This window comes from Prionailurus bengalensis, chromosome A2 (assembly GCF_016509475.1).
Source record: "Prionailurus bengalensis isolate Pbe53 chromosome A2, Fcat_Pben_1.1_paternal_pri, whole genome shotgun sequence".
Lineage (NCBI taxonomy): Eukaryota > Metazoa > Chordata > Mammalia > Carnivora > Felidae > Prionailurus > Prionailurus bengalensis.
The window spans coordinates 117486556-117512164 of record NC_057348.1 but is presented as its reverse complement, the minus strand read 5'-3'; the positions used below and the strand labels follow the sequence as shown (position 1 = coordinate 117512164).

At 47.4% G+C, this 25609-nt stretch overlaps 1 protein-coding gene across 1 annotated transcript in view; it reads right to left on the bottom strand.

The window, feature by feature from the left end:
- NFE2L3 (nuclear factor, erythroid 2 like 3) overlaps positions 1-20050 on the bottom strand; it is a 31226-nt gene extending 11176 nt beyond the window's left edge. Inside the window, 1 exon segment of the mRNA XM_043589115.1 lies at positions 19191-20050. Within this exon segment, the coding sequence (XP_043445050.1) occupies positions 19191-19763 (573 nt within the window). The 5' untranslated portion in view covers positions 19764-20050.
- Positions 20051-25609: the final 5559 nt, after the last annotated feature.

The window sequence follows — 25609 nt, the reverse complement described above, 5'->3', positions numbered from 1 at the left end:
TTCCTTTTACCTTTACGGCTCTAGAACTATTTTACTCTAGAACTATTTTAAGAACTGAGGGCCAAAGACCAAATATTAGAGCAAAAGATGCTCCCACTGCTCTTAACTTTTAGGAAACCAAGAGTTTGGGGAGCCCTGGGCTAGAAAGGGGGATGAGGATCAAATACACATTTGAACCAGACCATCATACCTGACATTCTCATCCTGCTCATGACTTTAATAGGAATGCCTTTTTTTTTTTTTTTAAAGTACGCTTCATGGCCAGCATGGATCCCGACGCGGGCATGAACTCACAACCCTGAGATCAAGACGTGAGCTGAGATCACGAGTCAGACACTTAACCGACTGAGCCACCCAGGCACCTCTAATGGGAATACTTTTAATGATTCACCACTAGCAAGGATAACACATGGACTTTTATTCGAGATTCGGCGATCAGTTTTTAGTCATTCGTTCAATCAATACATACTAGATGCTGGGGGATGCAAGAGTGAAAAATTCAGACTGCCCCTTCAGAGTTTACATTCAAAGGCAGGGAGCCGAAAATACAAGTGAACTAACAAAATAACTGCAAACGACGGCAAGTGAAAGAGGAAAGAGGAGACCCCCTTTTAGTGTGTGGCCAGGGAAGGGCTCTCAGGGGAGGTGGTATTTGAGCCGAGATCTAAAGAAACGGAAAGAGGAATACATCAAAGGCAACGGGTAACATCCCAAGAGCGCGCTCATGTGCCTGTTACCATAACGTGTTTCATTAGCTTCTAAATGATGGATATTCACTTGTTTCCAACATTTCCTCCCAACAAACAATATTAAAACGTCCTCATCCATACTTCTTTGCAGACGTGTGCAAGCAGAACAAATTCCTAGAACCTATGCTAGGTCAATGGAGATGCACATTTTTTATTTGACAGATTCTACCCAAGAGCCCTTCAGAAATGTTTGTGGTAACTTAAATCCCTACCAACAATGGATAAAAGTGCCAACTTGATAGATGAAAACTGGTATCTCATTGTAATTTTACTTGGTCTTATCGAGTGCGGTTGAGAGCCTCTGTATTTCCTTTTCTGCGAACTGTTTATGGCCTTTGCCCATTTTGCCATCAGGGTGTTGGTCTTTTTCCTATTGATCATTAATGGCATAGGGTTGTTTTTACTCCCCCGCCTCCCATCCAGTCTCTGCAGAAATGCAAGAGCAGAAGTGGGGACACAGACCAGTGGGGAGGCTACTACAATAATTTAAGGGACAGTAGATGACAATATGGAAGAAGGTGGTGGTAAGAAAGAGAAAATCCATGCTATATCGTAGAGAGAGAATATGCAGGGCTTGTTGATGGACTGGAAATGGGAGATCAAGAAAAGAGAAGAATTAAGAATGACCCCTAGGGGCGCTTGGGCGGCTCAGTCAGCTGGTTAAGCATCTGACTTCCGCTCAGGTCATGATCTCAAGGTTTGTAAGCTGGAGCATCGCATCGGGCTCACTGCGGGGCTCGCTGCGAAACCGCTTCAGATCCCTTTCTTTCTGTCCCTCCCCTGCTCATGGGCACTCTCTCACTCTCAGAAATAAATAAAAACATTTTTAAAAAAATGACTCCTAGATTTCTGGCTTGAATAACTTGGTGGACAGTTATGGAGAGAATGGCAGAAAGACAGTGAGTGAGTTGTTTAATTTGGACATGTTAAATGTGAGACATGAAAAGTCAGGTAGAAATGCCTTATTACACACACTGGTGAGATGAGAATCCGGAATTTACAGCAAAGGTGTGAACTGGAGGTATAAACTGGGAACATCTCAACAGTGGCAGCAGAGACAAAACCCTACGGGAACTAGCAAGATTCCAGCAAGAGAGGACAAAGCAAGGGAAAGGGGCTCGGCACTGGGTCCTGAGGAACTGCAATATCCTGTGGTCAGGCAGAGGAGCTGGCAAAGACGCTGAGGGGATGGAAAGCGAGATGCAGGGCAGCCAAAGGAGAGCAATGCATCAGAATCTGAGAGCGTTTCAAGAAGAATGGAGTGGTTGATGGTGTTGAGTGCTCCTTGGGGGTTGCACATGGTAAAGACAGAAAAGTAGTAGTAATTTTAGCAATAAGAAAGTTGGTGGCGGCCTGAAAACCATCAACTTAGGGGGTGCCTGGGTGGCTCAGTCGGTTAAGCATCAGACTCTTAATTTTGGCTCAGGTCATGATCTCACGGTTCGTGAGTTCAAGCCCCGAGTCGGGCTCTGTGTTGACAGCACAGAGCCTGCTTGAGATTCTCTCTCTCTCCCTCTCTCTCTCTCAATAAATAAACTTAAAAAAAAAAATCAATTTAGGGTCAAAGCCAGTGATACTGTATAGAAGAATAAATGGGAACTGACAAATTAGAAACAGCATCCAGACAATTCTTCAGGAATGTTGGCTATGAAGTGAGTGGAGAAATGGACAGAGCAGTGTTTTGTTCGGTTTTAGAGATGACAGAAACCACAGTACCTTTGTAAGGGAATGGTTTAGGAGACAGAGTAACGGTAAAGCAAGGTCCCACAGAAGGCAAGAGAGGACAAATTGCAAAGTACAAGTGGTGCGGCTGATTCAGAAAGAGGTGAAATTAGAGCTTTTATTTCAAGATTAGGAGGAAGTAGATGGAAGAACGTATTTGAGGATTTCGTGGTGGGAAGGTCTATCCTTATTTCTGAAGGTATTTTTTAAAAAGTAGAAATGGATATTGAGTATTAAAGGGATTTAAAGGTCAACCGATTTTTGACAAAGCAGGAAAGAATATCCAATGGAAAAAGACAGTCTCTTCAGCAAGTGGTGCTGGGAAAACTGGACAGCGACATGCAGAAGAATGAACCTGGACCACTTTCTTACACCAGACACAAAACTCAAAACAGATGAAAGTTCTCAATGTAAGACAGGAAGCCATCCAAATCCTTGAGGAGAAAGCAGGCAAAAACCTCTTTGATTTTGGCCACAGCAACTTCTTACTCAACACGTCTCCGGAGGCAAGGGAAACAAAAGCAAAAATGAACTACTGGGACCTCATCAAAATAAAAAGTTTCTGCACAGTGAAGGAAACAATCAGCAAAACTAAAAGGCAACCAACAGAATGGGAGAAGATATTTGCAAATGACATACCAGGTAAAGGGTTAGTATCCAAAATCTATAAAGAACTTATCAAACTCAACACCCAAAAAACAAATAATCCAGTGAAGAAATGGGCAAAAGACATGAACAGATGCTTCTCCAAAGAAGACATCCAGATGGCCAACCATCACATGAAAAAATGCTCCACATCACTCCTCATCAGGGAAATACAAATCAAAACCACAATGAGATACCACCTCACACCTGTCAGAATGGCTAACATTAACAATTCAGGCAACGACAGATGTTAGTGAGGACGTGGAGAAAGAGGATCTCTTTTGCACTGCTGGTGGGAATGCAAGCTGGCACAGCCACTCTGGGAAACAGTATGGAGGCTGCTCAAAGCATTAAAAATAGAACTACCTTATGACCCAGCAATTGCACTGCTAGGCATTTATCCAAGGGATACAGGGATGCTGTTTCGAAGGGCCACATGTACCCCCATGTTTATAGCAGCACTATCGACAATAGCCAAAGTATAGAAAGAGCCCAAATGCCCATCGATGGATGAATGGATAAAGATGTGGTGTATATATATATATATATATATATATATATATATATATATATAATGGAATATTACTCAGCAATCAAAAAGAATGAAATCTTGCCATTTGCAACTACGTGGATGGAACTGGAGGGTATTATGCTAAGTGAAATTAGTCGGAGAAAGACCAATATCATATGACTTCACTCATATGAGGACTTTAAGCGACAAAACAGATGAACAGAAGGGAAGGGAAACAAAAATAATATAAAAACAGGGAGGGGGACAAAACAGAAGAGACTCTTAAATATGGAGAACAAACTGAGGGTTACTGGAGGGGGTGTGGGAGGGGGAATGGGCTAAATGGGTAAGGGGCACTGAGGAATCTACTCCTGAAATCATTGTTGCACTAGATGCTAACTTGGATGTAAGTTAAAAAATAAACAAATTATTAATACAAAAATAAAATGAAATAAAAGGATTTAAAAATTATGCCCAGAAATTATTGGACACTCTTTCCTCCAAGAGGTAAAGCTTAATTCCCCTCAGCTTGTGTGGGGGCTGGACCTAGTGAATTGCTTCGAACAAGCAAGGTGGAAGGGATGATTATAGCACTGGCTTCTTCCTTGCTCGCTATCACTTGCTCTGGTGAAAGCCATCACGTGAGCTGGAAGATCAAGCTCTCTATGGCGAGGAACTGAGGCTTCTCGCCACAGCCATGACTGATCCATCTCGGAAGTGTGTGTATTCTCCAGCTTCAATCAAGCCTTCACATAAATACAACCCAACCAACACCTCGATTAAGGCTTCATGAGACCCTGAATGTGAACCAGCCAGCCAAGGGGCCCCAGAATTTCTAACCCATAGACACTAGGGGATAATAAATATTTGTTGTGTTAAGCCATTAAATTTGGGACAATTTGTTAATGCAACAATGGATAAGTAACATAAACATTTAAAAAATGCTTTTTGCATCCACATTTCTTGTATCTCTTGCTAATATTTTACTTAATACTCTGCATGAACATGCGTAAGAGTAATTCTTAGATTTCTTTGATCTATTTTTTTAGGTCTTGCTATCACTGTTGTGCTGGTTTTGAAAAAAGATTTGGGAAGCTTTATGTAATAGAATTCCCTATTGGAAAGTTTGAAAGAATTCTTGAAATCTACCCACACCAGTTGATATTTTTTAACTTTTTTTAAACTTTATTTATTTTGAGAGGGAGAGAGAGAGGAAGAAAGAGAATCCCAAGTAGGGGTGCACCCCTGTATTTTTTAACTTTTTAAATAAATCGTGCTGATGTTGTTTTCAACTTCTTTCATGGGGTATGCCAAACAACCCTCCCAAAAGGGCTGATTTACATCATCATCGGTGGTATTTGAACATATCCACTTTCTTAATGCTTTGCTAATTAAAAGGTGGCTGAGTCGGTTAAGTGTCAGATTCTTGATTTCAGCTCAGGTCATGATCTCGTGGTTCATGAGAGGGAGCCCCACGTGGGGCTCTGCGCTCAGGGCACAGAGCCTGCCTGGGATTCTCTCTTCCTCTCTCTCTCTCTCTCTCTCTCTCTCTCTCTCCTCCTCCCCTGCTCGCCTTCTTGCTTTCTCTCTCTCCCAAAATAAATAACGTTAAAAACATATTTTGCTAATTAAAAGGTCAAAAACGCAGCTCCTTAGCAGCAATGATCTTGGGGCTCTCAATGTACCTACGAAGCAGGTGGTGACGTGAAGACAGTGGAGGCGGGGCTCTAGATTCAAATTGGGGGCGGAGTCTATATGTGAGAGGATTTGCAAATACTCCTAAGGATGGAGGCATTTGGAGCTAGCCAGGGGAGCCAAGGGAGGAAAGTCAAGGTCGGAGCAGGAATTTGAGCTGTGCTGCCCGCAGGTACTGTCTCTCCTCCTCTCTGGCCACATCGAGGGAGACGGGAGAGGCAGGCGGTGAGACGTGGAGGGCTTGCTTCACTTCAGAGCTGAGTACCACCTAGTCTCCAGAGAGGGCCCTTTCCAGTTCTGCCTCTCCAAAGGTCTATCTGTAAGTGGCCAGACAATTTAGCACCCAAACCAGTCCATTTTTGAAAGGGTAGGAGGGTGCTATTAACAAGCTGGACAACAAGCACAAAGACTGTCCCAAATGCTCACCCTCTCTGTGAGGGTGACAGAGGACGACAGAGGAGACTGCTAACTATCAAGAATCTTGATGGCAAACAAGATTCCAAAGACCCAGGGAAGAGACACACTTGAACCCGCACAGCCTCGGGGACTCAGTATTTTCTTAGCTGCTCCTTCACTTACACATTCAAGTGCCAGCTGCTGCGAGCTATTAGAAAGTGAACAGAAACGTGCTATGATAAGTGATGAATGAGAAGAATCTTCCCCGGGTCAGTGTGTAACCCAGTTGTGTAACCCAGGCTGACCAGGGACGGTATAAAGGCCTGGCCAACTGTGATGAGCCGTGTCAGCCCGGAAGCTGCTAGTTTCCTGAGGCTGCACCAAGCTTGACTTCTGCCCCGTCACTTTCTTGTCCCCCTTTCCCTAGTTGTAGTGCCCACAGTCACTCCCTTGTAATCACCCTGCACACTAAACTTGGGTCTCAGAGTCCCCTCCCCAGAGAACCCAATTTGTGACACACAGTTAGCAATTTTCTCTTGGCGGGAAGAAAGGGGAGGCCAGATCTCTAGGCAGGGAGGGGTAGAGGATGTGATATGACATTTCTATTTAGAAAGTAAAAAAGGCCTATGGCACTTGAAATATAATTTGCACAGCCTGCAAGGCACCTCAAAAGCCCAAAGGAGGGCTCAGATCCAAAAATGGCCGAGTAAAAAGGCTCCTCCTACTCCGATCAGCTGTGTGACCTTGGGCCACTATGACCCTCAGTTTCCTTGTCTGTGGAGTGGAAGGGTATTTTCTAACACACATTTTAAGGGATTCGTTGAGAAAAAGCACTTTGTACATTAAGATGTTGTACAATTACGACTCCTTTCCACCGCTTTTTCATTCTCAAGAGTTGCAATTACTAACTGCTGGCAACTCCAGCAGAATGTCAAGAGAAAGCCATACCTGACCCTGGTACCAGTAATTATCATCTTTGCTCTCTTCTCTTCCTGTTTTTCTCAACTCAGTGACATGGGGCTGAGACACAGAGCATATGTGTTTTACGAGTACTGTTGTATATACTGGAGATTTATGGTCCATGCTCTTAATTTAAAGAGTGGGTAAGTCAAACCCATCATTAAGTTACTTTTTATTTGTGTGTAGGTGATTTTTACTCTTGTGGGGCTGGGACTCAATTAAGAAAAAAAAAAAGTTTCCACACTTGCCATAGGAAGCCACCGTAAACTTGTGAGCTGGAGCACTTCAACGCTTCTACAAGTCCAATGACTTGGACTGAACCGGCACCTGCTAGAAACATTCTCTCCACCACAGTCCTCTGCTGAGGGGACTTGTCTCTTCCTCCCCATGGATCCACAACCTTATGACTTTGGGCCCCTAAGCTAAAACTCAAGTCTCTCTGTCTCTAAAACGCCATGGCTTCTGGGCTTTCTCTTATGACACTTACCTTATTCTATCTATCCTATTCTATCTAAAAATTATAATTCTTTGGATCTTTTCTTTCCTGATGGGCTGTAAACTTACAACACCTCCAGCTGTAATTCACCTGTGCCACCAATGTTTTTCTTTTTTTTAATGTTTATTTTTGAGAGAGAGAGAGAGAGAGAGAGAGAGAGACACTGTGTGCGAACGGGGGAGGGGCAGAGAGAGAGGGAGACACAGAATCTAAAGCAGGCTCCAGGCTCTGAGCTGTCTGCACAGAGCCGGACGTGGGGCTCAAACCCACTAACTGCGAGATCATGACCATGGCCAAAGTCGGACGCTTAACCAACTGAGCAACACAGACGCGCCACCCCGCCCCCGCCAACAATGTTAAGGTGCAGAGTCTTGCAAATTTTCTGAGGCAGTGGAGGTATTGGAAAGGGGAAGAGAGGAGCAAAGCTGGGCTTTTCTCTTCTTGCTAAATCCCTGAAGTTCCTGATAACTGGCACCACGATTTCCAAGCCTGTACTTATTATAATGTATTGGGACCTCAATACTGTGATGCAGAGCTTGACCCTGAAAAAAGTCTTTGTGAACAGTCCCAGCTGGCTTAGCTGGGCCTTTCATTTATGCTTCTGGGGGAGGAACGACTGAGACCTGCTTTGACCTTTAGGGCTGGATGGACCTTCAAAGACAAAGAACAGTGTGCTGCCTACGAGAAGGATGACATCAGAGGGAGAGGGGTGAAGGCCAAAGAATTCTGAGGCCTGTCTCCATGCTGGAGGCAAGCTGGAGTCATCAGGTCTAGAGAGAAACGAGGAGCCAGATAAAGAGAGGCTGTGTTCTATTTGGCCTGGGTGGTTTTTAATAGCAGTTTATAATAATTATAGTTCACATTTATTGAGCCCTCGCTGTGGGCCAGGCACCACATACGTGATCTCATTTAAGTTGCTCAGAGGTAGGTACTCTTGTTATCTCCTGTTACAGAGGAGGAAGCTGAGGCCCAGAGAGGTTAAGCAACTTGCCTGAAGTCACACAGCTTTGAAGGAACAGAACCAGGATTTGGCTGCAGGCATTTGTCCTTCATGGCCAGATCTTAGCCCCTGCACTAGTTCTTGTTTGTCCCTCCAGATCTGTGTGTGCCCACAGAAGCTGTCCCCTGCTAACTCTGGGCAGGCTGGCTTCCAGCTGGGTTCAACAGTGGGACGGCAGAAGCAGGAAGTCTGGACAGCGAACAAAGGAAAGGCCAGAGCACTTCTCCCGCTTTGATCGTCGATGACGGCCCCCTCCTCATTCAGCTTCGGAAACTTTCAACCCTTCCCCTTTGGAAGTCTCTGGGTCCTCTAACATCCCCATCTGTTCCCATAAGAAATCATTTATGAAGTCCCTTCCTCTGAGCCACCTAGGGTAGATTGTGCTTCCTGCCAGAGCCCTGACCGCAACACCACTGCCCACGCTGGCGTCCACTTGCTTCGCTCCGCGCCACGCAGATGACAGCAGCAGCCATGGGGAGGGCTGACTCCAGACCAGGAAGCGACGTTCCGTCTGTCTATCACCTTCCCGTGCAAACACGGCCGGCTGGCTACAACGCGAGGTGTGGGAGGTGTGGATCTCGTCTGGATCGTGAGTCCAACAAACCAACAGTGGAAAAACTACCCGTGAGACGTTTGGGGGAGCCTGAATACCGACTGGAAATTTGGTGATTATTGAAGAATTACAGTTGATTTTTTTAGGTGTGCTAATGGTGATGCGCCGGTGATGTTTAGAAGGGTCCTTATATTTTAGGGATATATGCGGAAATATTTACAGAAGGTTTTCTGAGTCAGCGAAGGTAGTGGAAAGAGTCAGACAGGAACAAAGATGGGCTGTTTTCTCTTCTCTTGAGAATTCTCTGCAGGGAACTGGCCGGGGGAATCACAAGAAATGAAGTCTGGGGGTAGGGTGGGGGCTGTAATAGACAAAACAAGACCGGCCATGAACTGTAACTGTTAAAGCCAGATAACAGAGACAGGAAGTCCCATTACCCTGGGCCCTGGTAGCCATTCTCTCCACCTGTAATATATGCTTGAAATTTTCCCATAATAACACGAGATAGAAGCTAAACTCATTTCTGAAGCCCCTGGACATGGCAGGGAGGCAGCTAAGCAACTGGCAGGAATGCTCCCCAAGGCTGAAACGAAGTTATTTGATGTGACTGCCCACTAGAAGTCAGGTGTAAAAATAACAGTGTTTCTAAATAGGAGCCTCCACACCTATGACACAGGGTATGAGCTCCAGCGCACAGGCTCTGATTTTAAAAGGAGCTGTTTCCCATACAAGCAGCCCCTCTGTGCAGGCTGAGGGGTTGGGGGGAGTGGTGAGGTAGGCAGTAGGAATTCATTTAGAGGCGCCTGGGTACTCAGTCGGCTGAGCGTCTGACTCCTGATTTTGGCTCAGGTCATGATCTCACGTGGTTTCTGGGTTTGAGCCCCGCATCGGGCTCTGTGCTGGCAGAGCGGAGCCTGCTTGGGATTCATTCATTCTTTCTTTCTTTCTTTCCTTTCTTTCTTTCTTTCTTTCTTTCTCTCTCTCTCTCTCTCTCTCTCCCTCTGCCCTCCCCCACCCCCCCAATAAATAAACATTAGAAAAAAAATTCATTTACGATTCATTTCTTTAATGAATAAATAAATGATTACCCCAGCAGGCAAGACAGGCCAAGTGGGCCTCAAAATGCATAATGTGTTTGTATTTCTTTACTATTGAAAATTCCAAACACATAAAATAAGCAGAAAACAGAACATAGTAACGTACCCTTCATCCATTTCAGCCACTATCAGCACTCTGTCATTCTTCTATCATCAGTATCTCCACCCCTCCATGCAAAACTATTCTAGCACGGTATTTAGGTAGGATTTACATAGGCAGGAATGCATAAACCTTAGCTGTACGATTTCGATAAATGGAGGCACCCACTTAACTCACATCTTAACTGCAACACAGAACGTTTTCACCTGCCCAGAAAGTTCTCTCCTGTTCTGGTATTTCTACCTTGGCTTTGCCTGCTTTAGAACTTAAGCACGAGCTTTCAACTGCATTCATGCATGAGCTATATTTGACCCTTGAACAACACATGCTTCAACTGCGCACGTCCACTGATACGTGGAGTTTTTAACAGCATTGTACCGTAAAGTTTTTTTTTTCTCTTCCCCATGATTTTCTTAACATTTTGCTCTAGCTTCCTTTACTGTAAGAATACAGAATGTCATGCACATAACTTACAGAATATGTCATCAACTCTTCATGTTATCAGTAGCCCATCAGCAGTTCAGTTTGGGGGGAGTCATAAGTTACACATGGCATTTCGCCTGTGTGTGGCATCAGAACCCTGAACCTGATTGCTCAAGGGTCAACTGTAGTTCTGCATTCATTATTAGTTTTTTGCCAAGCTAGTCCCCCACCCTCCAGCAAGGAACTAGAGAGATCTGGCTTCAGCTTTAAAACACCAGGCACGTCTTCCATTGGGGGGAGGGGGGGGGATATTGGGAGGCCATGGGAAAGAAACCTAAGAATCATTGGGAGGTCCCATAAACTGGAGATTCCCAGGCCCCACTTGAGAAGCTCTAATTCAGCCCATCAGGGGTGGGCCCCCAAATCTACATTTTAACAAGCAACTTAGTAAATGACGCAGTCACTGGATGACCCTGGGAGAAACTCCACTCTAAAGAAAGGATAAGAGGGGAGCCTGGGTGGCTCAGTCGGTTAAGCGGCCGGCTTCGGCTCAGGTCATTATCTCGTGGTCTGTGAGTTCGAGCCCCGTGTCAGGCTCTGTGCTGACCGCTCAGAGCCTGGAGCCTGTTTCAGATTCTGTGTCTCCCTCTCTCTCTGACCCTCCCCCGTTCATACTGTCTCTCCCTGTCTCAAAAATAAATAAATGTTAAAAAAAATAAAAATATTTAAAAAATAAAGAAAGGCTAAGAAAAGTGTGCCGGGTTGGCTTAGTTGGTAGAGAATGTGACTCTTAATCTCAGGGTTGTGAGTCCAAGCCTCACATGGAGCATGGAGCCTACCTGAAAACAAACAAAAGTTATTCATTCATTCATTCATTCATTCATTCATTTATTTATAAATGTTTATATATTTATTTTTGAGAGAGAGAGAGAGCAAGTGAGGGGCAGAGAGAAAAGGGGAGAGAGAATCCCAAGCAGGCTTCACGCTGTCAGCACAGAGCCCAGTGTAGGGCTTGATCTCACGAACCATGAGATCCTGACCTGAGCCGAAACCAAGAGTCAGACGCTTAACCAACTGAGCCACCCAGACACGCTCAAAAGTTCTTCCTTTGGATGAGCCTTCACGTTCAGGGTCTGGCTCCTCCACAATTTCCAGGCCTCCCTTACATAACAGCTCTTCAAATATCTGAGTTGCTCATCATGTTCCTCCCTCAGTCTGATCTTCTCAGCATGGCACAACCCCAATCCATTCAGCCATTTCCAGCAAAGCAGGTCCCAGCATGTCCTAGCAGTCTGATGCTTTCCTCCAGAGGACAGGGGTTTCCTGGAGATCGGACCCCCAGCTCAGGGGCGATAAGAGCAAATCATCTGTTAGACATCTATTAGCACACCAGGAACTATACTAGCCTTTTAACATACAGTGTTCTTTAACCCTCATAAGAACTCTCCCCAAAAGACGTTAATATTCCCCTTCTACAATCTGGGAACTAAGGCTCACAGAGGTTGCCCAGGAAGAGCCAGAGCTGGGATGGTGTGATGGTTAGTTTCAGGTGTCAAAGTGGCTATGCTCTTGTACTCAGTTATGCAATTATACACTAACCGAGGTGGTGCTGTCAGGATATTTTGTACTTGTGGTTACAGCTACGGTCAACCAAGTGACTTTAAGTAAAAGATTATCTTGCTAATCGGAGTGAGACTCATCCAACCAGCTGAAGGACCTTAAGAGCAAAACTGAGGTTTCACTGAGGCAGAAGACATTCTGCCTCAAGCCTGCAGCATCAGTGCCTGCTGGGAGTGTCCAGCTACCCCAGAGTTGGGACTTGCCAGCCTCCACAACTGCATCAGCCAATTGAAACAAATCTCTAAAACAGATATATAGGGGCACCTGGGCAGCTCAGTCGGTTAAGCGTCTGACTCTTGATTTCAGCTCAGGTCGTGACCTCACGGCTCTTGGGTTCGAGTCCCATATGGGGCTCTGTGCTGACAGTGCGGAGCCTGCTTGGGATTCTTTCTCTCTGCCCCTCCCTCCTCAAAATAAATCAATGAACATAAAAAAAAAAAATAGATGTATACACATGCATACACATGTATACATGTATATTTATCATACTGGTTCTGTTCTCCGAAGAACCCTGATGCCAATGGGAAGCCAGTTCTATCCAACCTCAAAAGGCCATGCCTTGCCTCTACGTCACTGTCCATACTCTGCCAACCACTATCTGCAACTCAACCCAAACCAACCCAGGTGTGTGTCTGAGCCTCAGCCAGCTTCTGCTGCCCAGAGGTGTACTGGAATATTAACACAGATCCTTAACAACCAGATTTTGAGAATAAGCTACTCATATCAAAAAACTGCCATAGATGGGGGAAGCGTGTTTCCCCCAAGTTTGAAGTTTTGTAGTGTGTGGGAGGTGTATGGTTTACTCGGTGCTTAACAGTGGTGATTTGTTCTATTCCAGGCAAGGTCACTAACTTGCCATATCACTTTAGGCAATCCTAAATTTCACCACCTGATTAATGATCATGCCAACCTGAAAGTCGGCTTTCCATGGCCCCCATCCACTCAAACTGGCATTAAATGGTCAGATGGCCTATCAGGATTTCAGATCTGACCTACTTTCCAGTTGGGGCGCTATCTAGCCTTGAATGACCCAAGACCCGTTCAAGCTCATGGCATTCTGGAAGTTCTGGCAAGGCAACGTGACGGATGGGTGAGGAGTGCTCAGCAGAGGTGGGCTGCACCGGCCTCTGCCCTTGACCCTGGCCTTGGTGCTACTTGCAGGTTCAAGTGAAGACTCAGTTTCCAAGCTCAAGACACTGCAGTCCCAAGGAGAGGATGCCAAGGCCCACCTATGAAACATTACACAGTGCAGCTGGGCTCAAAGGAAAGAACAGGAAATGCTTATCGCAGAGGTGATGATAGTTGAGAGAAGTCTGAGAATGTAGCAGTAAAAGACTTGGAAGGGATGAAAGGACACATTCTGGGCCAAGGTGACAGAGTGAGGTGCAGGAGAACACGGGGCGGTCTGGGGAAAAGGAAGGGAGAAAGTTTTAGGTGGAAAGTAGGCCACAGGTAGAACCTAAGTGGGAGATGAGCTCAGCTTGGGCAGCTGGGGAGTTGGGTCACACTAGCCTAATGGGGCGCCTCAAATGACAAAAGATTGAATTGGTAGGTAGGTAATGAGCTGGTGGACGCTCCCCAGATGAAAGTGAAGAGATGACCGTGAGCTTTGGAAACCTGTGCCGGGCAAGAGAAGGAATAGGAATAAATCGGGGCAGGGGCGTCACAGCCCCAGCTGAATTAACAGCAGTAGCAGACATGACTGAGGGCTTACTGTGTACCAACCCTAATTTGTATGATCTCATTTAACCCTCACAACTCCCTAAAGTACTCTTACCATCCCACTTTACGGATAAGGGAACCAAGGCACAGAGAGGTTAAAAAGTGTGCCCCAGATCACACAACCTGTCAGCAGTGAGCCGAGATCTACAGCTACCCCTGCCTCGGGTTTGACTCCAGCGTCAAGTAAACTTGACCACTGGCCCAGCCTGCCTCGGGAGTCCCAGCCCGGGCCCTGCGCTCTGATTTCTGAGCTGAGCAGCAGGGAAACGATACAAGGGACACTGCAGAGGGTGATATTTCTATAAACCGCATATTGAGGTGAAAAACTGACTGGAAGAAGTCTGAAGTAAGGTTCCTTGGGGTTGGTTGTACGTGAAGCCAGCAAAAAACACCCCAGGTTTGCTCATGGGCTTACATCAAGTCCTGCAGCAAATGATCGTACACATAGACCAGCTGCTTCCGGAAACTGCTGCGGCCTACTTGCTCAACAAGCTGAACGCCCCAAGAGTTGCCAGGAAAAGGGAGATGGTGACTGCGTAATGGATTGAATCGTGTCCCTCAAAATTCCCATGTTGAAGTCATAACCTTCAGTATCTAAGAGCGTGCCTTTGTTTGGAAATGGGGTCAATGCAGATGCCATCAGTTGAGTCAGGTGGGCCCCGATCCTGTACGACCAGTGTCCTTACAAAAGGGGAAGTTTGGCTACAGGTGTGCACACAGGGAGAGTGTCTCGTGAAGGTGAAGGCAGAGATTGGGGCAACACAGTAGAAACCAAGAGTCACCAAAGATGGTCAGCAAACCACCAGAAGTTAGCAGAGAGGCCTGGAACAGACTCTCCCTCTCAGCCTCATAATGAACCAGGCCTTGACCTCCGACTTTTCACCTCCAGAACTGGGAGACAAATTTCCGCCGTGTAGGCCACCCAGTTGGTGGCACTTTGTTAGAGCCGCCCTGGGACGCTGATACAGTGACCCTATGCCATCTTCTCCTGTAAGGCCATAGGTGAAAGTTCACTGCGTCCTTAAGCAAAGAGCCTCCTCTGAAACTTGGTTACACTGCGATGTATGAAGGTATAAGACTATTTTTGTATCATAGGCGTGAGTTAAAAACAAGCAAGTGTTTGAGATTTCATCTATCTCCAACTGCCCAGGCACCAGTGACTGATTAACTTTGCTTTTGAAATGAAAAACCAACTTTACTTTAACAATTAAGAGCTTCTTTCTCTTCCTTTACACTTAGATTCTTCCTGTGACCCAAAGGAACCCAGTCTAACCCACGAGGTCCTGCTGGACCCCTCACCCAGCACAGGGTCCCTCTCCTGGAGGCTTGAAACCATTATCGAGATGACCACAAGCCTCTCAGCTTCAAAGGGTAGACAGCTCTCTGAAATGCTGACGGCTGGCTATAGGCCAACATATGCTCACACATTCAATTCTGCAAAAACTGTTCAATTCTTTGTTTAATCTGTGCGTTACTTTGAAAACACGTGCATCATCAGTCATGAGTGAATGGCTGTGGTTATGAAGGGAAGCAGGTCTACCCTGGGGAATTCCAGGTTCTGTTTTCGGATGATGATTGGCCCCGCTAAGAAGTGAAACCAAAGCAGTATTTCTTCTGATACTTGGAAAATCCCCTACTCCGAAACAGTTTTGCATATGTACAAAAATTATGGAAAATTATACCATTAAGACCAGAATCTCCTACAGCTCAAATAAGCCACTGAAATTATCTATTTAAAGACAAACGAAACTGGGCACCTGGGTAGCTCAGTTGGTTAAGCATCCAACTCTTGATTTTGGCGCAAGTCACGATCTAACGGTTCATGAGTTCAAGCCCCACATCGGGCTCTATGCACTGACCGAGGGAAGCCTGCCTGGTATTCTTTTTCCCTGTCTCTCTCAAAAATAAATAAACTTTAGGGGCGCCTGGGTGGCTCAGTCGGTTGAGCGTCCGACTTCAGTTCAGGTCACGATCTCGCGGTCCGTGAGTTCGAGCCCCGAGTCGGGCTCTGGGCTGATGGCTCGGAGCCTGGAGCCTACTTCCGATTCTGTGTCTCCCTCTCTCTCTGCCCCTCCCCCGTTCATGCTCTGTCTCTCTCTGTCTCAAAAATAAATAAACGTAAAAAAAAAAAATTAAAAAAAATAAATAAACTTTAAAAAATAATAAAAACAGACAAAACAAACCTATGCTGTTCCTGTAGGACAAAACACTCTCTCTTGTCGAAGTTAACAGTAGCCACCTTGCAAGAGCAGGGGAGGGGCAGAGAGAGGACAGAGGATCTAAAGCGGGTTCCACACTGACAGCAGTGAGCCCAATGTGGGGGCTCGATCTCATGGACCAGAAATCATGACCCGAGCCAAAGTTGGACGCTCAACCAACTGAGCCAACCAGGCACTCCCACACTTCTAAGCCAACTACACGGAATGAACTGATTCTCACAATCCTGTGTGGTGGGCACCTTTATTATTCCCATCGCTCAGGTGAGGAAAATGAAGCACAGACAGGCAAGGAAACTGGCCCAAGGTCACAGAGCTTTAAGTGGTAGAGGGCTGGGATTCAAAACCAGGCAGTCTGGCTGCAACACACCACACCCAACCCCCTAACAAGCAAACAACCAGCTCAGACTTATAAACAGGACAAAAGGAAACAAAGTGAGTGGGGACTGGTTAAGTAGCGTGGGTTGAGAACCGAGGCAGAAAGAGAACAGCAATTATATTCCAGGCATGGGGCTGGCACTTCACACATGCTGTTCCCATTTAATTCGCAGGAACCTTGAAGTCAGTGTTACTCTCCCAATTGAGAGGTGAAACACTGAGGCTTGGAATGATTAAAGGAACCTGTATGAGGGCACATTAGTAAGTGATATCCCTAAACCCAGGTTTGCAGATTGCAAAAGCCCGCGCTGTTTTCCCAGCCCATTTTCTGCAGAGTCATGGTTTCAAATTGTAACCTCAGTATTACGGATGGTACAATCTGCTTTTAAAAGCCAACCCGGGGCTGCCCGGGTGGCTCAGCTGGTTAAGCATTGACTCTTGACTGCAGTTCAGGTCACGATCTCGAGGTGCATGGGATCGATCCCTGCACTGGGCTCTGCGCGGACAGTGAGGAGCCTGCTTGGGATTCTCTCTCTCCCTCTCTCTTTCTGCCCTCCCGGGCTTGCGCTCTCTCTCAAAATAAATAAATAAACATTGGGGGAAAAAAAAAAGTCAATCCAGCACTGGAGAGTGGTGGTGCGGAGGTCAGGAGTGGGAGGCATCACCCCCATCCCAGCTGCAGGCTGGTTCAGAGAACCTGGGTACAGACACAAGTGCTTAATTAAAGTGCTAGCCTGGGGGGGGGTGCCTGGGTGGCTCAGTCGGTTAAGCGTCTGACTTCGGCTGAGGTCATGAAATTGCGGTCCGTGAGTTCGAGCCCCGCATCGGGCTCTGTGCTGACAGCTCAGAGCCCGGAGCCTGTTTCAGATTCTGTGTCTCCCTCTCTCTCTGACCCTCCCCCATTCAAGCTCTGTCTCTCTCTGTCCCCAAAATAAATAAACGTTAAAAAAAAAAAATGTTAAAAAAAAAAAATAAAGCGATAGCCTAGGATCCGAAAGCTCAGGTTCTAGTTGCACCTCTGGCACCAATTAACTGCGTGGCTTTACCCAAGTCCCCTAACATCGCTGGTCCTCTATTTTCTTTTAGTACAAATTGTTTGGAAGGATGCCCGGTCTGCCTACCTCACAAGGTGGCTTTAAAAAAAAAAAAAAAAGGTATTGCCAAACACATACAAACTTACAACCAAACTTCCTTATGTTTTCTTTGTTTTTGCGAATACAGGTGAATTGGCTGTGAAAATGTAGGGTGTTCAGCACCTGATCATCACCAGGATGCATATCACCGGGGCACCCCAACAGCTGCCGCGGTCCAGCAGGTCCACACGTGCTAGCTGAGGAAGGCAACACCAAGAGAACGGCCCGTAGGAACTTCATTCTCCCCGCTAGGAAAGCTGGGCTCAAGGCCTCCATGGAGGTGCGGCCAAGCCTTGGCCCCCAGAGCTTCCCCGAATGCGGGTTTGCAGAGACTAAATAAGGCAATGCTGGGAAGGGGAGGGAACAGCTTCACCTCTCCCCAGGTCCGGGTTTGCTTTGCAAGGCGGGTGACATGAAGGGGGGGGAGGGGGAGGGTGCCATCTGCTACAGCATGGAGCATTGGGTTTCTCTCCCCACCCCCACTCCCCTGCGGCAGAATCGGGAAAGGTTGCAGTGCCCCAGGCACCACCCCTTAGGAGGCAGAGGATTCAGGTGAAGGCCGAGACTGGATGAGTGAGTGGGAAGAGCCTTCCACTTTTTGTTTTCGACAGGAGCCCACCCAGACTCGCACTAAACCCCATCCCATTAGTTCCGGCCTCAGGAAGAGGAAGGGATCGGATCTGCATAACAGTGAATCACAAGCACTTCGGCACAATGACCCCTCCAGGAGAGGGTGGAGAAGCTCGTCTGGCAACTGCCTACACAAACGGGGCAATTCTGAAGAGCAGCAAACAAACCTGTCTACCCCAGTTCCCATTGTGCATGAGATTGCGCTCCACAAAAACAACATCCAAGGAACACCTGTTGATCGATACCAAACGTTAACACTCAGATTTGGGCCAAGAGACAATTAAAAAGGTCACTATGAAGGAACTTTGGGCAAGATGGTTTTGTGAAAATTGGAATTAAGTGTCCTTAGACTCCAGCAGCTAGTGGGAGCACCACATAGATACTTCCATCAGTCCATCTCAGCGAGCTCTGTTTCAAAAGGAAGTTAACCCAAGGGATTTGAACCCATAAGCCAAAGGGCACTTAAGTCACTAGGTGACCGTCAGGGCACATGCTTTCTTTATGCTAATTAGAAGTTACACAGGTTCCAGGAGGGAGGAGGGTTTTTAGGAGCTGGGGATGGTTAGGTCAGCGGGACCGTCCACCAACTGGCCTCAGACTGAACACTGACCACGGCTCTTTAATCCAGGCAAGCAGCAAAACGAACTGCAACTAGGTTAAAATCCGGGAAGGGGCCATCACGTTAGGCGGGAGAGTGAGTTCTTAAAGAGAAACGTGTCCTCCTGGTGGCCAAGGCCACTTTTGGATTCCCCGGTTCGGACACAGGTTCCGGAAAAACACATCTCAGTGTACACGACGTACTGAACGAAAACCGTAGGCGAGAAAATCACCAGTTACCCTTCTCCCCTCCACTGCCCCGAACTAGCCTTGACAGCCATCAAACACAGGAAAAAGGTATCCTCTACGGACAAACGGACGATTTCACTCACTTCTTTCTCAAACACCCAAAAGCCACAGCGACAGCACTAACAGCTTTTGTTTGGATTCACAAAAAAGGGAGGCGAGAGTGATCCCGAAACTGCAACCACCCAGGGACTGAGGGTGGAAGAAGAGCGGGTGTGCTCCCTCCCGGGTCCGTCACAACACTCCAGGGCTCCTGGCCAGCTCCCCCAGCACCGTGCTCGAGTCCCAGCTCTCCGGTTACCTGGCTCGCTGCGGCGTCCAGCACTTGAGCCGTCGGTTCTGCGGGTGCCTTCTCCTCTTCCCCAGCGTCCAAGGGGCTACTCGCAGCCGCTCGGGGGTCCCCGCCATCCCCCGGCGCAGCCTGGCTACTGTCGTCCACGCTGGCGCCGACTCCCCCGGCGGAGGCGGCGGCGGCGGCGGCGCCCAGCAGTCCGTGGGCTCCGTCGGTGTCCCCGGCCGCCACGCTGTGCACCAGCCACGCATCCACTCGGGTGCGGGGGATGAAGGGGACCCCCAGCGCGCGCACCTCCCGGAGCAGCCGGCCTGCGGACTCCGCCGCGGGGTCCGGCTCGCGGCCTTTGGGGTGCAACTGGTCCGCGCGCCCCCACACTCCCGAGGCCGGGAAGGGGCTGAGTGCATAGGCGGAGCTCGTCGGGCCGCTGGCTAGCAGCAGCTCATCCCAGAGCCGGGTGGGCGGCGGGAGCAGCAGGTAGAGGTCCAGGTCAAGGTCCAGGTGGAGCTCCGCCAAGCTCAGCAGGATGGTGAGGTGCAGGAGGCCGCCGCCGTCCGACCACCACGGCTTCAGGTACTTCATCTCCCGCCGCGCGCCCCGGGACGCCCCTGCTGGCGCCCGCGGGTCCCTGCGCTGCTGCGGCCGCCGCTTTGGCACGTGCGGGCCCGGCGCTCTGCGGGCACCTGCCCGGAAGAGACCGAGAAGCGAAACAATGGACCCGGGCGCGCAGGGGCCGTCGCGGGCTCCGAGACCGGGCACAAAGACGCTCCCTCGGCAGCCGGCGCTGTGCCAGGGGCTCGGGAGAGGCGGAAGAGGAGCCACCTGCCCGGAGACCCAACCCGCCCGCCTTCCCCGCAGCCCTGCGCTGAAAGCAAGCCCCGCCCCTCCAGCTAGGCTCCGCCCCGGGCCGCGGGCGCTGCCGCCGGGGACACGCCCACGACCGCCCCCAGGCTCGCGCCCGTGGGAGGGGCCCGCATGGGGCGGGGCTCCCCAGCTCAAAGGTTCTTTATTCGGGGGGAACGCAAAGCTTTCTGGGAGCAGAGGTTGTTCTGGGCACCAGGTGGCCCCAGCCCAGTGCCCGGGGGCCTGGCTGCTGTAGCTGAAGGCGCGGGGTGGGGGTGGGGGTCAGGGGTAGAGGTGGGTGCGAAGGGACAGGATATGTAAACTAGGGGAAAGCAGACACCCTGGGCAGCATGCAAAGGGCTTCCGCCCACATGAGAACACTGGGCTGGCGCAGTGGGTTTGGAAGTATGACCTTTGATTTCGTATCCTGGCCCCACCATCAGCCAGTCGTGTGACCTTGACTAAGTTGCTTAACTTGTCTGTACCTCAGTTCTCTTACCTGTAAAATGGGGATAATAGTCCCTGTCTAATAGGGATGTGGTGAAGTCAGATGAAATACTCTTTGTAAAGCCCGGAGTTTGACATATAGATTCCACAGCTGCCATTGAGATCAAGCAGCATCCCATCCAAACCCTTGTTCTTCCCCACCCCCCACCTCACCCCTCCAGGCCCTGTGCTCCAGCCTCACAACTCCTCACTGTTTCCTGAGCAAGCCCTGCACACTGCTAGACCTTGCCACGTGGTCCCCTTTGTTCCTTAAGTGAGGGTTAAGAGCACCAGCCCTAGAATTACCCTGTACGAGTTCAAATCCTCCCCTCCACCGCTTACTAGCCTGGCTTGGACAAATTTCTCCCTCTGTCTGTGGCTCAGTTTCCTCCCTGTAAAGTGGTTTCAATAATAGCGCTTCCCCAGGAGAGTTGCGAACCCTAAATGAGATGCATGCAGACCACTAACCACAGCACTTGGCATAGAAAGTGTTCTGTGTTACTCATTATTTATGTCACCCGTCCTCCGAGGCTTACCCCAAAAATACATCCTCTGAATTTTCACCATTTGGAATTAATCTCTCCCCCGCCCCCCATATTCTCCCACAGTGCAACACTTGGCCCATTCCACTTTGTATTATAGTGGAGGATACGTCTCATTTGCCCATTGTAAATTATTGAGGATAAAAAAAAAACCAAAAAACAAAAACAAAAAAAACCTGTTTGGCTCACTTCTGTGCTCACATGGTACTCAGTACGGGGCCTTGCAAAAGTAGCTTTTACTAACCCTCACTCCCTTCCTTGGAGTAGGGAGAGAATAGAAGGGGATGACCAACTGAGGTTTGGCAATTGTGTGAGGAGCTGAGCAAGAAAGACTTGTTTTCAAAAGCCCCTTTCTCGACATAGTTCTCTCTTCTGGGCCTGGTGTGAAAAGTTCACACTAGATTTCATTTTCCCCACTGAGAACCAGGGGGGCAGAAGCAGGCTTCTTAAAGTTGCTTCTGCTTTAAGCCTTGAAGGATGGGTTAAGGGGTGACAAAGAGGCAAGAAGAGGGATGACCGCCAGCCTAGTGAGGTTTGGGACAGAAGCCTTGTTCACAGCACTTAGTGCCTGGGCTGGGGATTCAGGCTCTGGGCTCAGTGAATGTCCACCGAATTCCGGTTTTTACAAAGACCTACTAAATTGCCTGATGCTGTTGCCGAAGACTGAAGGACATGAAATGGATACTTTTGCTTGGTGAGTTTATGATTTTATTAGGGAGATTAGATATAGATATGTGACACACTTAGAAACAAGAGAAAGGATGTACTCACGTGGGAAAATATTGAGATGTACATGACCATTAAGGAAGTGCTGTAAACCAGGTGAGAACAGGGATGGGGCTCTCTTCAAAGTCTTATCTTCCAGAACCTTGCACAGAGTTGGTGCTCCAGAATGATTGTTTTCAGTTGAGTTGAGGAATTTACACTTGAGAAGCGTTTTCAGGGACCTGAGTAACAGACTAGCATCAGCAAGGGCCCTCAAACTTCCTAACATTAGTTGGGAAAGGGGTTGGTCCCTCATCTTCAAAAATGTGCATGGAGGGGCACCTGGCTGGCTCAGTCGGTGGAGCGTGCAACTCTTGATCTTGGGGTTGTGAGTTTGAGGCCCACGTTGGGTGTAGAGATTATTTAATAAAAAAAAAAATCTTTAAATATAAAGAAAGAAAGAATAAATAAATAAGCACGTGGATAATCATATTATTTGTCAGACTGCTTCATTCCAAAGTGCCTTAATTCTAGCTCACAGATTAGTGACGAGGAGGGCCTATAAAGGACCTTGCAGTAAAATCTTAAACAGGAGACTCAGGATCAGTCCCACACACTCTTGACTTTAATCAAAACAAAAGACCCCAGTTTTAGGTTTGCAGAGAGAGTGGAGTGCAAACAGAAGGAATGACTTCTACTCAGGTTTTTTAAAATTTCTGGAATCCCACCATCCAGAAGTAGCCAAGTGAAAAGTACAAACGATTGTCTTGTAACAGCCTTGAAAAGTAACCTGCATTTATTAAAATCCTTAAATTGTTGCTACTCAAAGGATGGTCCGAGACTGGTGCCAATCCACAAAACTATTTGTTTCTGGTCCACATGAGGTAAATAATAGAATCAAAAGTGTTTAGAAGTTTTTATAGCAGTTTGACATTATGCGACATCCAGTGGGTTTGCTTTTTTATGCCTTTGTTGTTTTTTTAGAAATGAATATTTATTTTAAAAAAGTATCGACGTTCAGCAGATGGTGGGGGGGAAGAAAAGGGCTCCTTCATCAGGATTACTTTGCAAAGCACGGCTTTAAATGGCATTCCTGTGAGGTAGGCGGGTTCTAAGATGACTTCCTGGGCTCCCCTTGCCCTGCGTGTGGGCGGAGCCTAGTGATTTACTTCTAACATATAGACTATGGCAAAAGTGATGGGATGTCATCCTCGAGGTTAGGTTACAAAAAGACTCAGTGGCTTCTTTTTTGCTTGTTGAATTTGTTCTGGCTGCTATAAAAAAATAACATAGGACTGGGTGGCTCATAAGTCTATCGTTCTGGAGCCTGGGAATCCAAGATTCAATGTGCCACTGTGGGTGGGTTTTGGTGGGAACCCTCTTCCGGGCTGCAGAATGCCGACATCCGGTTGTATCCTTACCTGGTGGAAGGGGCAAGGGAGCTTTCTCGGCGGCTTTTATAAAGGCACTAATCTCATTCACGATAGTTCCATTCTTATGACCTACCCACCTCCCAAAGGTCATGCCTCCTAATAACATCATCTTGGGGGGATAGGTTTCAATACATGAATTTTGGGGGCACACAAGAATTCAGACCATAGCACTCACCTCCTCTCTCCATCTCTTACTCTCGCCTTCTTGGAGAGGGCTGCTGTGTTGCGAATACCCTATGAACAAGCTCATGTGGCAAGGCACTCATGTCTTCAGCCAATAGCCAGTGAGACCCTGAGGCCTGCCAACGGTCTCTTGAGTGAGCTTTGAAGCACATTTTATCCCAGTTGAGGTCTGAGATGACTGTAGCCCACTCTAGTTTCTCGATTACACCTTGCAGAAGACCCTCAAGCCAGAGGATGTATCTAAGTGGCACATTGTGACCCAGAAAAAAACTCTAAGATAACAAATGTTCTTTCCAACCACTAAATCTTGGGGTAATTTGTTACACAGCCTAGATAACTAACACACCCTGTGTCAGAAAAGGACATCAGACAAGTGGAAAGAAACACTGAAAATGCAACTGTAATTGTGTTGTGTGGTTAGTGATATAGTCAATGAATAATTTATAACTACCAAGTAGCATTGCAGCAGCACATCCTGGTCCTTAGATACAATAATCTCGTTTACCCCAATCATAAATGTAAGATTGTAACTTGGCATGAAGGATAGTTACTATGAAAACATAGCCATCAAGAGCTGCTGTGAATTGAGCTCCCGTGCTTTCTTCTGTGGCAACTCCTTGTAAGTATCTATCCAAAATCAGCAAAAAAGAAAACACGTTAGAACTTTGCAATCCTTCTTTTGAAAGTTTCGCTAATATTAGCCACAGAAAAATTTCAATTTGTAGTAGAAATTCCAGGATTGAGCAAAATAGCCTATTAAAAGTCCACGACATGAATTCAGGCAGAAGTCATTTTATCTAGGAGGAAGAATTAAGCATCGCTAGTTTCCAAACAGATATTAGTCACTAGAATTTAAATGGCTCTGCAGTTGTTAAGACATTTTACCAAAGGCTTCTGCAAAATAGATTTAAGAATGGCCTCATTTGCTATCTGGTACCAGTCTTGGTGATGATGAATCAACTGATACCTAATTGTATCGTGCTCTTCCTTTTTGATCTATTACACAAAAATAACCAATCCTGTATTTAGGGTACAGTTTTGATTTCTACCTTACAGTCTTGTTAGGATCAAACACACACCACTGATTGGGGAGCCTCAGACTCCTTATGTGAGAAATAGGTTTGTTTAAGGCTAGGCCAATGCCAAGGAACTCACAATCTAAAGGGTTTTGCTTCCTCCCACCTGGTCTCTGTAGTATGAATAAGAATTCTTATATTCAGGTTAAAGTTCCAGAGTTTGATCGTTGTGTGTGTGTGTGTGTGTGTGTGTGTGTGTGTGTGTGTGTGTTTAAGACACACAGACAACAGAAAGGGAATTATGAAGAGAGGCATGGGAGACAGAGTGAGGCTGATCAGCAGGGAATGAGAAATCTACGAGTTTGCACCATCCACGTTTGGGAACAAAAGAAATTAGCATTGCCAACCTTGGTCCTGTCCATCACAACTGAAGTGCCTACCACCTAAAATATTGTGGGGCTCGTTCTGATTAACCACCCACACAAACAGAATCAGAGTGGCTAACCACTACAGTAAATGACCCCCAAATCTCAGTGGCTTAACCCAGTGAAAGTTGACTTCTTATTTCACTGTTCAAAAAAGTGTTTGGGATAAGGAGAGTCTGCACTTTTTTGGGTCATTTGAGGACACAGGCCGTTTCCTTATTGTGGCTCTGTCTTCTTCCCTGTCCTCAGCATCTTCTCCATTGGCTGGTGATGAAGAAAGAGAGTGAAGACCAAGCATGGGAGGAGGGTTTGATGGGCCGGGCCTGAAAGTGGCACCCATGACTTCTACTCACATTCCATTGGCCGGAACTCGGCCACATGGCCACACTTAGCAGCAAAGGAAGCTGGAAGGTGGGGACTCGTAGTGTTTCCAAGACAAGAGGAGAGCCTGGATATCTGTCTTTGGCACATCTGGGGAGCCACTGTCCTTTGGTCTTATTCTGCATTCCATTCACTTAGAAACCACTCATTCAGCACCTACTCTTTTCGACTGAGGATATTATTTTAGCACTCACAGTGACTTAATATACTAATGCAAACCTAGAGTGGCATGTTCAAAGTAGGTCAACACTTTACCCATTTATACTCTAGGTGTTTAAGAAATGCTGGAGTGCCTGGGTGGCTCAGTCAGTTAAGTGTCTGACTTCAACTCAGGTCATGATCTTGCGGTTGGTGGGTTCGAGCCCTGCGTTGGGCTGTGTGCTGGCAGCTCAGAGCCTGGAGCCTGCTTTGGAT